The sequence below is a fragment of the Sycon ciliatum genome, chromosome 4 (genome assembly GCF_964019385.1).
Source record: "Sycon ciliatum chromosome 4, ocSycCili1.1, whole genome shotgun sequence".
Classification (NCBI taxonomy): Eukaryota; Metazoa; Porifera; class Calcarea; order Leucosolenida; family Sycettidae; genus Sycon; species Sycon ciliatum.
In genome coordinates this window covers 4,636,577-4,650,277 of record NC_088646.1, presented here as the reverse complement: position 1 = coordinate 4,650,277, position 13,701 = coordinate 4,636,577, and the positions used below count along the sequence as shown (strand labels likewise).

The following is a 13,701-nucleotide window of genomic DNA, read 5'->3' as shown; positions in this document are numbered from 1 at the left end:
CGCATGACCTACACTACAACTTGTAGTGGGTGTGACCATCATCCACGATCTGAGGATACCAAAACTGAACCCCGGTGGACTTGGTCTCCACTCAGCCACTTCTCGACACTGGCAGACTGAATAATTTTTCTGTTGTAGAGACAACAAAATAGCAAGCAAGAATTAGATGGCCGGATAAACTCTTCCGACTTGAACAGTGTACAGTGGTTAGTCGGTGGCCAGCATAGCCAAGCGCGAACTCTGGAGCTTGGTGGTCAGGCTCACTAAAAGTAAAAGAGTAAACCTGGTAAAAGCTCGGGCTCACTGTCATGTCACAGCGACTCAGCAGGTCAGTACACGGCTCGCGCGATCGAGCCGGGAGACAAGTCGTAGAACAGAGCGACTCCAAAAAAAGACCAAAGCGCTACAAAGTTATATCTCGGATTGTAGTAATGTAGGCGCTAGGCGCGCGGTACCGGTAGATCTACGCGGTATACCGCGGTACCGGGTCTACGCATCACGCGATGGTCGCGATCAGCCGATCACACAGTCACGTGGTCACCAGACTCACCACTGCACTGGCCAGTGCTAGTGCCCAGTGGTCACCATGGTCACACACCTACAAAAAAAATAGTGTAGTGTTGTACCAAGAGTACATAACCCCCCAGAGTGTGCAACGCCGATCCAGCTCTGTGTAGGGTCTTGGTCGAGCGGAATCGGATCTTCTGATGTCATGCGTACACTTCGCACCAGCGCAAGGCCGGTCTCGAGGCAGGGCACCATTGTTTTTGATCCAAGAGTACCCGCGACTCCCCGGGTTCCCCTCAGATGTGTACGGTATTATGACGCAAAGATCCGATTCCGCTCGACCAAGACCCTACACAGAGCTGGATCCTAGGCGTTGCACACTCTGGGGGGTTATGTACTCTTGGTTGTACCTACAAGTACCTTTCGTCCTTTGTCAATGTGCACACTGCACACTGACTGCACATGCACAGAGTCAGTGCACAGTTCAGTGTTTCACACACCTTCGACACGTGACAATATTTTTTGGTGAGTTGGTCACCTGATGAGTGATGTACAGAAGAAACAAGAGCAGTTCAAAGTCAAACTGTTTCCTTTCGACGTTTCGTGTGATGTGGCGAGTGGCAGTTCAGGTCAACAGTTTTGTTTTTTCTGAAACAAGTAACTTTGAAGACTATTATAAAGTTCCTTCGAAAGCCAATAGATACTGATTGTGCCTAACGGCTTTGTTCATCAGCACGATAGAATTACCCAAGATTTAGTAATCGTGTCATCGTGACAAGGAAGACATGGATGAAGTAGACAATATTATTGTTGTCAGCTTGAGGCAAATTGGCTGGTGAGTCAGTGTTCTCTGTTCAAGTAATTAATTTACGGCTGGGCCTGTATAAATATGTAGATAGTCAGGTTTAGGATTTATTGAACTATTTCTTTGCACAACATTAGAACACGTTTTTACTCTTTAGTCCAGAGAACACGCATCACTATCGTGATGTAGCTATGCGAACTTTTGACAGCAATACTGAAACAGTGGCCTTTAGATGGCACTTTAGATGTCACTCTCAAGATCTCCTGAGAACAACACAAGAAGAGTAGAAAGCGCATTTCAAGACGTGAGCAGCTCAGAATGATTGAAAACACTGCCACCATCAAGCCTCAGACAGCACTATGATCCTCTCCAAACTGTTGAAATTGAGGCTTGATCACAGTGCCTGAAACAGTGCTGGTAGTGCTGGTGTTTTCAATGATTAGAGACATTTCACACTTTCATTGGAGTACAAGACAAGCTGGGTGAACATGCTCTTTTATTACCGCTATCTGGCTTGAGGATTCGTAATAGCTTTGCAGCAAGTCTCGTTTATACGAGTGAGTGTCTCATGATTCAGGCCCGCCAGAACTGCTCCGGCTGGTCAGGTTATCACCGGACCAACTGTTTGGCCACCAACACAAGTCCTGTTTACTACAGTACTGTGGGACTGTGGAGGGCATGACTGTGTACCCGCCATATCATACACAACGCATGAAAAGCCATGACACTACTGGACCAATAGAAAATTGCTTCCGGCGATCCTATCTCAGACTCATCCATCCGTCCATGTGGGATTTTTCTCGTACTCACTTCGTCGTGGAATGCAAACAGTGTATCATGAGTTGGCTGCAGTGGAGCTTCCATACGCTTGAAAAACTCACTGTGTTACAACTAGATCGGTTGGGAGAGATATTGTGACGGTTATAGCTGAGACTCCTTTACAACACTCCCTCCCGGTAATAAGTACTGTTCTGCCTTGTTTGTTTATAGTGCCATCGATGAAAACACTATTAGCCTTACTACATTCAGCACAGATCAAGTTGTAGAAGGATGCGCCAGGTGTTTGAAGCTGATCGATGAGTCGATTGAGCTTCCCACTCGCTTGCCTGAGAGCATGTCCGTTCGCTTTCGTGTCGGCACCGCTCTGGCCAATGCTTGCAAGGTACGTTGTTTATTTTATCAGTGATCACGATGTCCTATAATTGCCCAGTTGTCCCGGGAATTGATGTGTAACTTCGCAGCTGTGTTTGTCAAGAGGATTCTCTTTAGCATGCCCACAGCTGACAAGAAGTTGGCTGCACCCAACGTAGAGTTCGTGCTTCTTGTCGACTTGACCGACATGTGTGTCACTGATGTGTCAGGCAAGTTGCGAGGAAGTGTAAGCTCCTTGTTGGGTGCAGCCAGCTTCTCTGTAATCACCGCCGCCAAAGTCATTACATCTCTTTCACGATTATCAAATTTGGACAATTTGGCAGCGGGTGAAGCGAATGCGTTGCATTTGTTGTTGCAGATGTTGCTGCTTGTGCTTCTGCTTCTGCTGCTTTGTCCACCGCCTCTGCTGCTCACACTCCTGCTGCTCCTGGTGGTGTTGTGTGAAGCAGCAGGCTGACTTTCACAAGTTGTCTGAGTAGAAGTACATGTAGACATACATGTAGTCTCTAGTCTGTATAGTGTGTAGATATAGTACAGTTGTCCTCGGTGAAATCCAACCCAAATTGCATATTCGGTGCCCTCACCTTGCACGACCCTTGCCGCCCCGGAAGTGGTACGGATGCTGCCGGACGCACACATGCACAACACTAGTACAGTTATGTCATCTGAACTGAACTGGTCCAGGGCGTCAGTTTTGCACTTTGTGGGGTTGGATTTCAGTGAGCGCAGCTGTAGATGTGTCCAGGCTGCATGTGATGTACATGTAGTCTTTTAGATAATGTAAGCTGGCAGCATGTTCCATGCTTTGTGATTATGTTCCTTTTACAATTGTAGCTTATTGTGTTGTGTTGTGTTTGATTGCACAGAAAGTGGGATTTGAAGGCGAGGTTGGTTACCAGACCTTTCTCTACTCCAATGTGGCCGACATCCGTCGAGTGTTCATGTTTCTCTTGGAAAAGCTGCCACGGGAATCTGGAGATGCAGAAGACTCCTCTAGTAGGTTCAATTCTGTACTTCTATTTGTCAAATGTATGAGCCATCTCATTTCCATGCTTCTGTCTTTTGCAGTGATTTATATATATTTATTTCTTTGCCTTGCATCAACAAGGCTTTCTCATTTCTTGTCCAAGAAAGTTGTACGTGTTTCTGCTCTTTGGCTGCAGAATCTGGTGCGCACCTTTACCACCGCATAACCACTGTTCTTGCTCGGGAAAGGTCGAGAGTATGGACGCCACTGTTCTGCAAGGAGCAGGGCTTGGTGTCTCATGATGATGGCAGCATTACATGGGAGGTAAGGGGTCGTCGCAAAAGTTTTTTGTCGTCCCTGAAACGAACATGATTCATTTGGGGGGGGGGGGGGGGGGAGGGGGTGCGAGCCAAAATCGCAAGTCGACCGACACTGTACATATGACATGTACATGCATGCGATTTTCGTCGTCCAGCATAGCAGGCTGTGTTCGTTTCAGAGGGAGGGGAGGGGGTCCAAGTACAAAATGAACGATGTTCGTTTCAGGGACGACAGAAAACTTTTGCGACGACCCCTAAGTGCAGCTGTGAGTTGTGCCAGTGGTTGTAAGACGTATCCCCTTGCCCCCACGGTTAGGCGCTGCATCTGCCGCTAGGGTTTACCGGGTGTTAGCGGCCGTCGTGAGTTCCCTTTGGGAACGGACAAGTTAATTTACTTCTTCTTTTTTTTAAGTGCAGCTTGGAGTTGCTTCTAGCTGGTATCCTTGTGTGTATTTCCTAGAATTTGTTTTGAAGATCTGAGGAGAGTGCAAGATGCAGATTCACTAAACAAAGTGTGCTACTGTGCACGCCAGGAGCTTGCGTTGCTGACGTCGCCTTGCTGTTTGTACTGCCTGCGCGTCAAGCAATGGACACTGGCTGTCCGAGTCTGGAGTGTGTATTCTTTCTTTTCTTCTAAACTGAGCATGTGTGTGTGCGCGTGCGTGTGTGTGTGCGTGTGTGTGTATGTGTGTGTGTGTGGAATGGCATGTCGTAGGGAAATCAAGGAATTCGTCCCCACATGGCAGTGCCTGTAGCCGCACCCAGTGGCTTGGCAGAGCTAGGCAAACGCACGAACAAAGGTAAACTCCCCATCCGTGTACTAGCAGCGCATTGCACTCTGCCAATGAGCCTTCAGTGAACACCACTTATAAACACGATTTTAGAATAAGATGGAACCTTCCACATCAAGTCATTGGTTATTCCCTTCTAAGCCATGTGTACACGTTTGTAAGTTATAAATTATGTGTGTATGGGGGGGGGGGGGGGTGAGCGTGTGTGTGTGTGTGTGTGTGCATGCGCATGCACATGTGTATGTTTATCTAGAATAAATGTGAATAATAAGTATGAGAGAGAGAGAGAGAGCAGCGCTTTGATGGAATATCTTGATTGTCATGTTTGTTTCTTTGGCAGACCTTTGCCATTACTATCGCAATCACCTTCCCTTTGTCACCGCTCAGCCGCAGCAACGTCACCAAGTAGCTGCATCATTGCTTGAGCGTAGTACCATGGAAGTGACGGCTGCTGCAGAGTGGGAGCACGAGTGGAATACGAACGGCTTGCCATCTCGTCTTTCTGAGCAGGTACGTAATGCAACAGTGATGTATAGTTGCTGTACAGTATTTAGGTCACTGTGCATGACGGCTCGGAAACACATTGGTATTACTGTATTAGCAATGTGTCTTGCTTTACCATGAGCGTTCCATACCCTGGCTGAAGTGTGTTCAAGGTGATACTGTAATTTCACAAATTTTCGGTGTACTTTGTTTTCGGTTCTTTCAGTCCATCTACTTCATGCCTAAAATTGCAATAACCGAACAAACACTTACACACATATTCCAAAAGGGAACTGCTTTTCTGTACCTAAAATTTCTGTTCACCTAACCTGCCCTTTTGCTCTCATACCGAAAATTTTGAGCACCTAAAATGTCTGAAATTAGAGTAATGTAATGATATGGATAACATATGCACAATAATGCAACGCAATTTGTATAGATTTTTCTCTTTAACCTGTTGGAGTCAGTACTGAGTGTTCACCTGCACCTGTGTATGTGTCCTGGCAGGAGTACCGTCAGCGCAAACGAGAGCGCCTGCACAAGCGCCTGACTGACAACATACGCGGCAGTGTGCTGACCAGTGGTGTGTCCACCTTGCTGCGCGGCAGTCTTGCCGAGCTGCTCGACTCGTTTTCCTGTGAGTGTCCTCCACGTGGAGCAAATCTCAACGGCGTGTTCATGTGTGTCTAAGCTGCCACATTGATATCATAGTCTGTAGGGTCGTATTACATGTATATATAGCACAGTCAACCTCATGAACAACGACCCCGGGTGTACCAACATCTCGTGAATAACAACCCTTTTCTCGCACCCGATTGAGAGTTTTTATTCACGAGGTTGACTGCGTGTATGTTCATCACATATGTCTATGACTCTCGGCTCTTACTTCCTTGGTATTTGCAGTATTTACCAGTTTTTACTCTTTGATACTGTGACACTGACATTGACATTGATCATTTGGCTTTGTTATTGGTGTGTTTGTACTGCCTGACCTTTAGCGGACTCCCATGGCGCTGATTCGCAGGGATCGCGTTTCAGCCATGCAAAGAACCTGCAGTTCACACAGGCGAGTACCATGCCAAGTTTGGATGTGTTGTCTTGCTTGCTTGCATTGTATGTGTTGCCGGTAACTCCGGCTTGTGCTTGCATGTTATCCTAGTGATGTGGTCTGCTTTGTGCTGCCGTGATATCCTGTGTTGTGGATCTTTTCTATACCGTACCATAGGCTGATGTCAGCAGTCAAGTGGCAGCCACAGCCGCTGCGCCAGCGGCGGAAACACAAGAGGTAAGAACAGCTTATGAATGTTGCAATTGAATTACCCCCCCCCCCCCCCCCCGTAGCGATGGGAGTTGCAACTGAGGCTTGATCCTTGATGATGGTTGCATTCCTACATATGCGGAAAAGTCAGTCTGACTGACTTTGCATGCGAACCGTGAATTTTTTATATTTTAGGCCACACAATTTTATTTCTATGTTTCTCGTCACCTGAAAATCTAAAAACTAGGGGTGTGCACGGGTAGTCGGGTACCCGTGCTACCCGTGAGGACCTCGGGTAGTCGGGTACAGAATAGTACCCGAAAACCCGAAGTCGCAGACGACATCATGTGCAGTGCATGTGTACAAACAATGTAATACCCCGCATGTCCACCCAGTGTGTAAGGGAAGGGGTGCAGTGTGGTATTACCATGGAAACATTACCCGATCGGGTACCCGTGTTCCCGTGGAAATCTACCCGAACCCGATACCCGAAGAAAACGCTACCCGACTCAGCACTACTAAAAACGTATGCGAGAGGTGGAAAAAATATATTAAAATGACCGAAAAATAGAAGAAGTTTATTAGACCTTTGTTCACCCTAAAATCCACCAATACACCATGCAAAATAGCATCCATCGTTAGCAACTAGTATGTGGTAGGAGCTTCTGTCACAATCTGTGCATGTGCAGCTAGATTGCGCACAAGAAATGCCGACCTCGCATCATGTGTCGCGCAGGCCAGGCTACATTATGTACATGTGCATGAGTGTGCTGGTCCCCACATGCGCAGTCAGTGCAGCACAGTTTTTTCTTTCTTTTTTTCTTCCAGACTCCTGAATCGTATGCGCGCGGGGACAAGAAACATAGAAATAAAAACGTGTGGCCTTATACCACCATTAAAATATTGTTAGCACTGCATTTGTTGGCTTTAAAACGTGTGCGTGATTACATGTCCTGTTCTTTCCACCGCGCGTGTGTGTGCGTACAGGAAATCAAGCAGCGTCGTGAAGATGAGCTGACTGCACTGCGCTCTAAGCTGGATGCTGCCAGTGAAGCTGTGCTAACCATGGAGGGTGATATGCAGAAGTTCTCTACTAGCATGAGCAAGGTCAGTACGGGCATATTATGTACTTGTACGTACTGTCAGTCAACAAGACCAAGTATTCGCCGCATATTTATCATTCACAGGTTAGAGCTTATTTATTTTCGTCTATTTTCGGCCTGGGCAATTATGGCCTAAATTTGTTGTGGCTGAAATATTGTTTTACAAGGTTCAGTGTGACAGTGTATGCAGGCAGCAGCGATAAAGGCTGAAATTTTAATGTGGCCGAAATGTGTTTTAGTCCTGGGACGCCGAACATTTGTAGACTTAAAGTACCCACAAGTACTCCCTATAGCGGAGGAGAAGACGCTTCTTGGCTGACGTGGTGGCCGTGACTGGCAATGAATGCTTCGTATTGCTACTTTCCATTTGGTTTTGGCTGTTGCTGAGCAATTTCAGCACCAGACACCCCATTTGAATCACGGCTGATGGCTTACCCCTATCTCTCTGAATTATTTTCTGTTGTAGGTGGAGGAACAGAGCAAGACTCTGGTAGAGGCCAATAGTACCGGCAAGGACGAGTACAAGCTGAAGAAACGAGCATTGGAAATGCTCTCCAATGTGGACGAGAATCTAGGCCAATTGCAGGTCAGCATTCCGGACACTGAGATGACTATCATTCTCTTTTTCGTCTTGTCTTTCTTTCTTCTATTTTTCGTGTCTGTAATGATCTTACTTGTGTTGACGGCATCCCAGTTGCAAGTCTAGTACTTATCTGGTCGGTGCAGCTTGTTCAGTATGACATCTTATTATACTGCTACCAGGGTTCGATAGTTGAAACTGTTGGTGTTTTCTTTTCCTTGCGCATGCATTCTCGGTGTGTGGTGAATATGTGTGCATGTTTGTGTGCGTGTGTGATGATGCTATGCAGGGTTTGGTGGATGCAGCCTCACAGCGTCTTGTCACTCTGGCCGAGCAGTGGGAGAAGCATCGGCAGCCACTGATCGCGCAGCATCGCGCACTCAAGAGTGCCCAGTCTGAGCTTTCGGTAAGCGATCTTATTATTGTTCTCCCAGCAGAGAATTATTGAGAATGTCTCACAAATCTGTGTGCTGCATGCTTCTTTTTCCCATATCGGATTTTTTTTGGGGGGGGGTGGCTCTTTCCTTTTGTGTGTGCATTCCTACAAGAGAGAAGAGTTTCTGTTACTTCACCTGGAGATGATTGTAATTTCAACTACTATTTTGTTGGCTACCCCAACCATAGCTACTTACGTGATGTTGTCTGGTCAGGTAATGATGATCAGTAAGCTAGTATTAACTATGGACCCAGCATACTTCCACTGTTTTATAATATAAAGACTAAGGGACAGGATACGGGTGGTATATGTTTGTCTTAGGAAAAAAAACTGGGAAACTGTTTTACCCATGATGGTTCCGTAGCCCCCCTCCCTGCTCCAGAGACGGGTCCGAACGAGGGATGTCTTCGTTCCTAATAACAGTTCATGCGGTCTCATTGGCCGAGATTCTGCCAACTGTAAAGATGGTTGTACGTGTAGTTAAAATGTACAGTCAACCTAACGAACCTTTGCCAAATTGGCAGGTTTTTCGATAGACTAATATGGTTTATATTCCACTGTTTTGGTTGTGTCAATGCCACGTTTTCACCAGGGTGATACGAAGATGATGCTGGAGGAGATACCACACATACGTCAGCGTATCAAGGAGCTGATGGAAGACGGTCGCGCCAAGGAGTATCTGAATAAGCAGCTGGTAAGACAGTACCTGTACTGCACCTTACCAAGTGTGAGCTTGTCATTTTCAGAAAGTAGCAACCACTGCAGACATTTTCTCCCAACGATGGATGAATCATTTTTATATCTCTGCAGTTATGCTTCGGTTTTTCACCGCGGGTTTATACTTGATAGTCCGAGCAGAATTAAACATTGGAGTCAATGCCCTTGCTCTTCCGCTTCTCATACTGCTTCATGTGACGTTGGTAGCCTCTCACAATAGCCATTATGTATGTGCGTGTGTTTTCATCTTATTTGGTTTGAAGTCGGAGGAACTCGGTCAGCTGAACAAGACCCTGAATCGATCTGCGTATACCCGCCGCATTATGGAGATCATCAACAATATCAAGAAGCAGAAGGATGAAGTCCAAAAGGTAAGTCTGCAGCCGGTTGCTTTCCGCTTCCTCTGCATTGGGCAGGCTAGCCTGTGAGGTCCTGTAAGAAGTGACAGTAGGGCAGTGTTGCACCACAAAGTACGCATCATTGGGACGACACGTCAATTCCAGAGAGCTGCGTGCCCTCCAGTTGTGAAGGACGTGCGCAGGGAACGTCCACAACGGCTTGAATGCATCCCATGGGAACGTACTTTGCCATACTCAATAATGTTCATGCATGTAGATTTGTTCTCCCGAACTAGGTTTATTCCCAGCTCTATTTCTCACTCCCGAAGCACCCACGACTTTTACAAGTTAGGACTGAATTTTGTTGGTGAAGTACATCTTGCAAAATGTGAAGAAGAAGAAGAAAAAGAAAAAGGGACAGACTCCACAGAAATGAAAGCCTGGAGTAGTTGATACATGATGAACTTCATGGTGTGAAAGCTCCCTGCTATACCTTTGATACACTACCGTATTTCCCCGTAAGTTAGTTCTCCCCATTAGAGAGGTTCTGCTACACGGAACTACGTACCAAATTCCGTGTCAACTGCAGTGAAGTTTGACACGGATTTTTCCTACGTTGCACCGGTTCTGCTGTACGTAGCATGCTCGAAGCATGCACGAACACCCCGCCACATGTACATGTACTCGATGTAGCTAGCTCTGTACGCTCACTTTTCACACGGAGTCCAGTCCGTGTGAAGCGCGCTTCACACGGAAAACGGTATGAAAAAATCCGTATCAAACTAAATCCCGTACCGCGGCAAAGTTTCCATACGTACTTTGGCACGTTTTACCGTGTGGCAGAACCTCACTAATGACTTATTACCCCCGTATAAAAAATACACTTTCCACTGCCGAGGTTATCACCCCGAAAGACAGTTCCCCCCGAAAGATCGTAAGTTCGTACCCGCCCTACATGTACAGACACCGTACAGTACATACATCATATGCACAGACACTAGAGTTGCGCAGGCTTCCCACTGCGTGTCATTTACCCCCGATAAAAAAGTACTCCCCGAAAGATAGTACCACCCCCGAAAATCATGTGGCTGCTAAGTTCGAAAGTTAGTACGTACTAACTTACGGGGAATACGGTAGTTTTCAACTTGTATATATTCTGTAACTTTCTGTTTCTGTAAGGCTGACTTGTGTGTGCACACCCTTCTTGTTACTTTTCAGATTCTGTCGGACACTCGTCAACTGCAAAAGGACATAAACTACCTTGAAGGAGAGCTAGAACGTGCATTTGCTGTTGCAGATGAAGTCATATTTGTTGTAAGTTTCCTGAGTTACAAGCTTGTTTTGCAGGGAAACTCCTCTGTGTTGTTTTAGCCTAGAACCTTGTTTCCGCTGCCACCTGTGTTCCCTACATACAGCGTCCACATTATAAGAGTGCTCTCCCTATCTTGCTCTTTCTCTCTCTCTCTCTATCTCTCTCTCTCTCCCTTTCTCTCTCTCTCTCTCTCTTTCTCTTTCTCTTTCTCTCTCTCTCTCTCTCTCTCTCTCTCTCTCTCTCTCTCTCTCTCTCTCTCTCTTTCTCTATCTCTCTCTCTTTCTCTCTCCCTCTCCTCTCTCTCTCTCTCTCTCTCTCTCTCTCTCTCTCTCTCTCTCTCTCTCTCTCTTTCTCTCTCTATCTCTCTCTCTCTCTCTCTCCCCCTCTCTCTCTCTGCCTTAGTTTATGTTTTAAGTAGCCCTGTTGTTGCTTGTCTGCCATCATAGCGGCATCGTCTTGTCTAGCACATTTCTGGGCTGACCATACGTTTGCAGTGAAACATATTTCTAATGATTCTCTGCTGTGTCACCTACAGGATTGTAAGAAACATGAGATCAACCGGCAGATTTACAAGCTGCTTGCTAAGTTGCATGAGGTGAGTTGGTGTGTGTGTTTGTGTCAGTGCGTCTGTACCTGCGTCTATGTGTATGTGTGTGTGTATGTACCTGTGTCTATGTGTCTGTCTGTCTGTCTGTGTGTGTCTGTCTGTCTGTCTGTGAGGGTGAGTATGGCTGTATGAGTGTGACTTGTGCATTGGGTAATAAACAATGTACCGTATTTTACCGGTTGTAAGTCGACCCCGGTTATAAGTCGACCCCCCTATCTGGAGGTCTCAATTCTGCGTTTTAAAGTTTTCACCCAAAGAAGCACTACTAACCACTCCCTGCTACTAACACAACAACAAATCATGTAAACATTCCTTATTGGAGGATATAACGTCCCAATCCTTGAAAAAGGCCAATAAACTGGCAAAATGTGTAAACATGGTGCACTCGTGCATGCAGTGCAGGTCATTTTTTTGTAAGATACTGATAGTTCCCGGTTATAAGTCGAATCCCGGTTGTAAGTCGACCCCCGCCCTTTCTCCTTCTATTTTAAGTCGTAAAAGGTCGACTTACAACCGGAAAAATACGGTACTGTAAATATACAAAATTTCGGCGCTGCAAAATTTCGGCACTTCACGATTTTTGACATTTCGGCGGCGATTTATTTTCGGCGTGGGCAGAGGGCATGGTATAGTGCGACAGATGCTGTGAAAAATTTCATCGGCGTTTTAATTTAGGCGTTTTGGGTCGGTGCTGAATATAGCCGAAATTAAATAGCTGCCGAAAATTTGTATATTTACAGTAACTCTTCTACCATGATTGCTTGTAGAGGTAACTGCACTTTTGTCCTGGTTTGATACTCTTCTGATTCCGGAATCACCCAGTCCTTCATCTACGTAGCTGCTGCCGTGCTGGCTTCCATAAGTATAAGTGCATGTACTAAGTTATCCATGTGTGTGCCTGTGTGTGTTTACGTGTGTGTGTGTCCGGGCATGTGCCTGTATTCTGTCTAGACTTTCTCTGGCCTACTGGAGGCTATTCGTGAGACTGCCATCGTTGTCCGTGAGAACCGAGAGCTTGAAGATCAGGTACGTTAATCTGGTGTGACTTTTTAAGTTTATAGACTGATTTCAGCCATTTTTCATGTATAATTCACTCTCTCGCTGTGTTTCTGTGTGTGTCTCTCTCTCTCTCTCACACACACTCTCTCTCTCACACACACACACGCGCGCGCGCACGCGTTCGCGCACACACACACACACACACTCTCTCTCTCTCTCTCTCTCAAACTATGCTTTGTTCTTCCATTGGTTTCTGTGTTTGCCCTGTTCAGATTGAGAAAGAGGAGAAGAAAGGCATGTCGCAGAACTTGCAGCGGATTGAGTCCGATTGCAACGCCATGCGGCAGGAGAATCGCGTGCTCATAAACCAGTACAAGGTGGCAGAGTAGACAGCATTTAAGGCTGCTCCGGTTGTTGCTTTGCAACTGGTTCACTTCAGAGACGTGCTAGCAACCCAGGATCATTCTTACCATACTATCACAGTGTGCACAGTTACTGATCACACACACGTGCTGATCCCTTATATGGTCGGGTATCCCAGCAGCGGACGAGATTGCCTGCAGTACTCTGTTTGTTTTCTTGTTCATCTTGAACATGCTGTTTGTTACGACCTGGTACTTTGCCATGATCTTCACTACACTCAGCCAGTTCTAGTACTCTACTTCTGTCCAGTAAACCCTAGGGTTTACCGGGTGTTAGCAGCCGTCGTGAGTTCCCTTCGGGAACGGACACGATAATTTACTCACTTTTTTTTACTTCTGTCCAGTGATTGAGTGTCATCGACCTGCAACTGCAAGTTTTGCCGATGCTGCTGACATCTACCCCATTTCTAATCTTGCTGCCTTTTAATTTGTTTGCGCTTTTGGTCATCTGTTATAGTTTCGTTTTTTTGTTTGCACGGTCATGCTGCCAATACTGGCAGTTGGTCCGGTGCATTTGCCTTGCCTGGTGTCTTGCACCACCATGCGAGTTTGTGCGGATTGGATTCATGTGAACGTGAATTTACAGTACAGTCTCAGAGATTCATCCTTGGCTGCATGAGTAGATTGTGTGTGTGTGTGTGTGTGTGTGTGTGTGTGTGTGTGTGCGCGCGTGTGTGTGTGTGTGTGTGTGTGTGTGTGTGTGTGTGTGTGTGTGTGTGTGTGTGTGTGTGTGTATACAGCGGCACCCAGGGAGTCGAAGCATCTAGGGAGATGACGCGAGATCATAGTGCCCTGTATTTAGAATTCTACATGATCTGTGGTCTGCAACTCACGACTGTGATCGCTGGCCCCAGACACAGCCCCGACCAGTCGCAAGTCTTGATCTGTCTCATTCAGATCTTGT

The 13,701-nt window shown here is 46.4% G+C and overlaps 1 protein-coding gene across 1 annotated transcript; it reads left to right on the top strand.

The window, feature by feature from the left end:
- The first annotated feature begins 1,026 nt into the window (after nucleotides 1-1,026).
- On the top strand, nucleotides 1,027-13,401 carry LOC135814045 (coiled-coil domain-containing protein 22 homolog). Its single transcript, XM_065327098.1, has 18 exons — nucleotides 1,027-1,342; nucleotides 2,303-2,474; nucleotides 3,331-3,460; nucleotides 3,628-3,755; nucleotides 4,467-4,551; nucleotides 4,883-5,052; nucleotides 5,533-5,662; nucleotides 6,024-6,091; nucleotides 6,251-6,310; nucleotides 7,271-7,390; nucleotides 7,853-7,972; nucleotides 8,256-8,372; nucleotides 8,995-9,096; nucleotides 9,383-9,490; nucleotides 10,676-10,771; nucleotides 11,305-11,364; nucleotides 12,328-12,402; nucleotides 12,648-13,401. Exons 1-18 carry the CDS (start codon nucleotides 1,293-1,295, stop codon nucleotides 12,762-12,764), a joined length of 1,908 nt encoding a protein of 635 aa, XP_065183170.1. The 5' UTR covers nucleotides 1,027-1,292; the 3' UTR covers nucleotides 12,765-13,401.
- The last annotated feature ends 300 nt before the right edge of the window (nucleotides 13,402-13,701 follow it).

Coding starts and splice junctions, on each gene's coding strand:
- LOC135814045 (XM_065327098.1), top strand. CDS start 1,293: ATGGATGAAGTAGACAATATTATTGTTGTCAGCTTGAGGCAAATTGGC. Junction 5,663..6,023: donor GCTGCTCGACTCGTTTTCCT/GTGAGTGTCCTC, acceptor CCTGACCTTTAG/CGGACTCCCATGGCGCTGAT. Junction 7,391..7,852: donor TCTCTACTAGCATGAGCAAG/GTCAGTACGGGC, acceptor TTTCTGTTGTAG/GTGGAGGAACAGAGCAAGAC.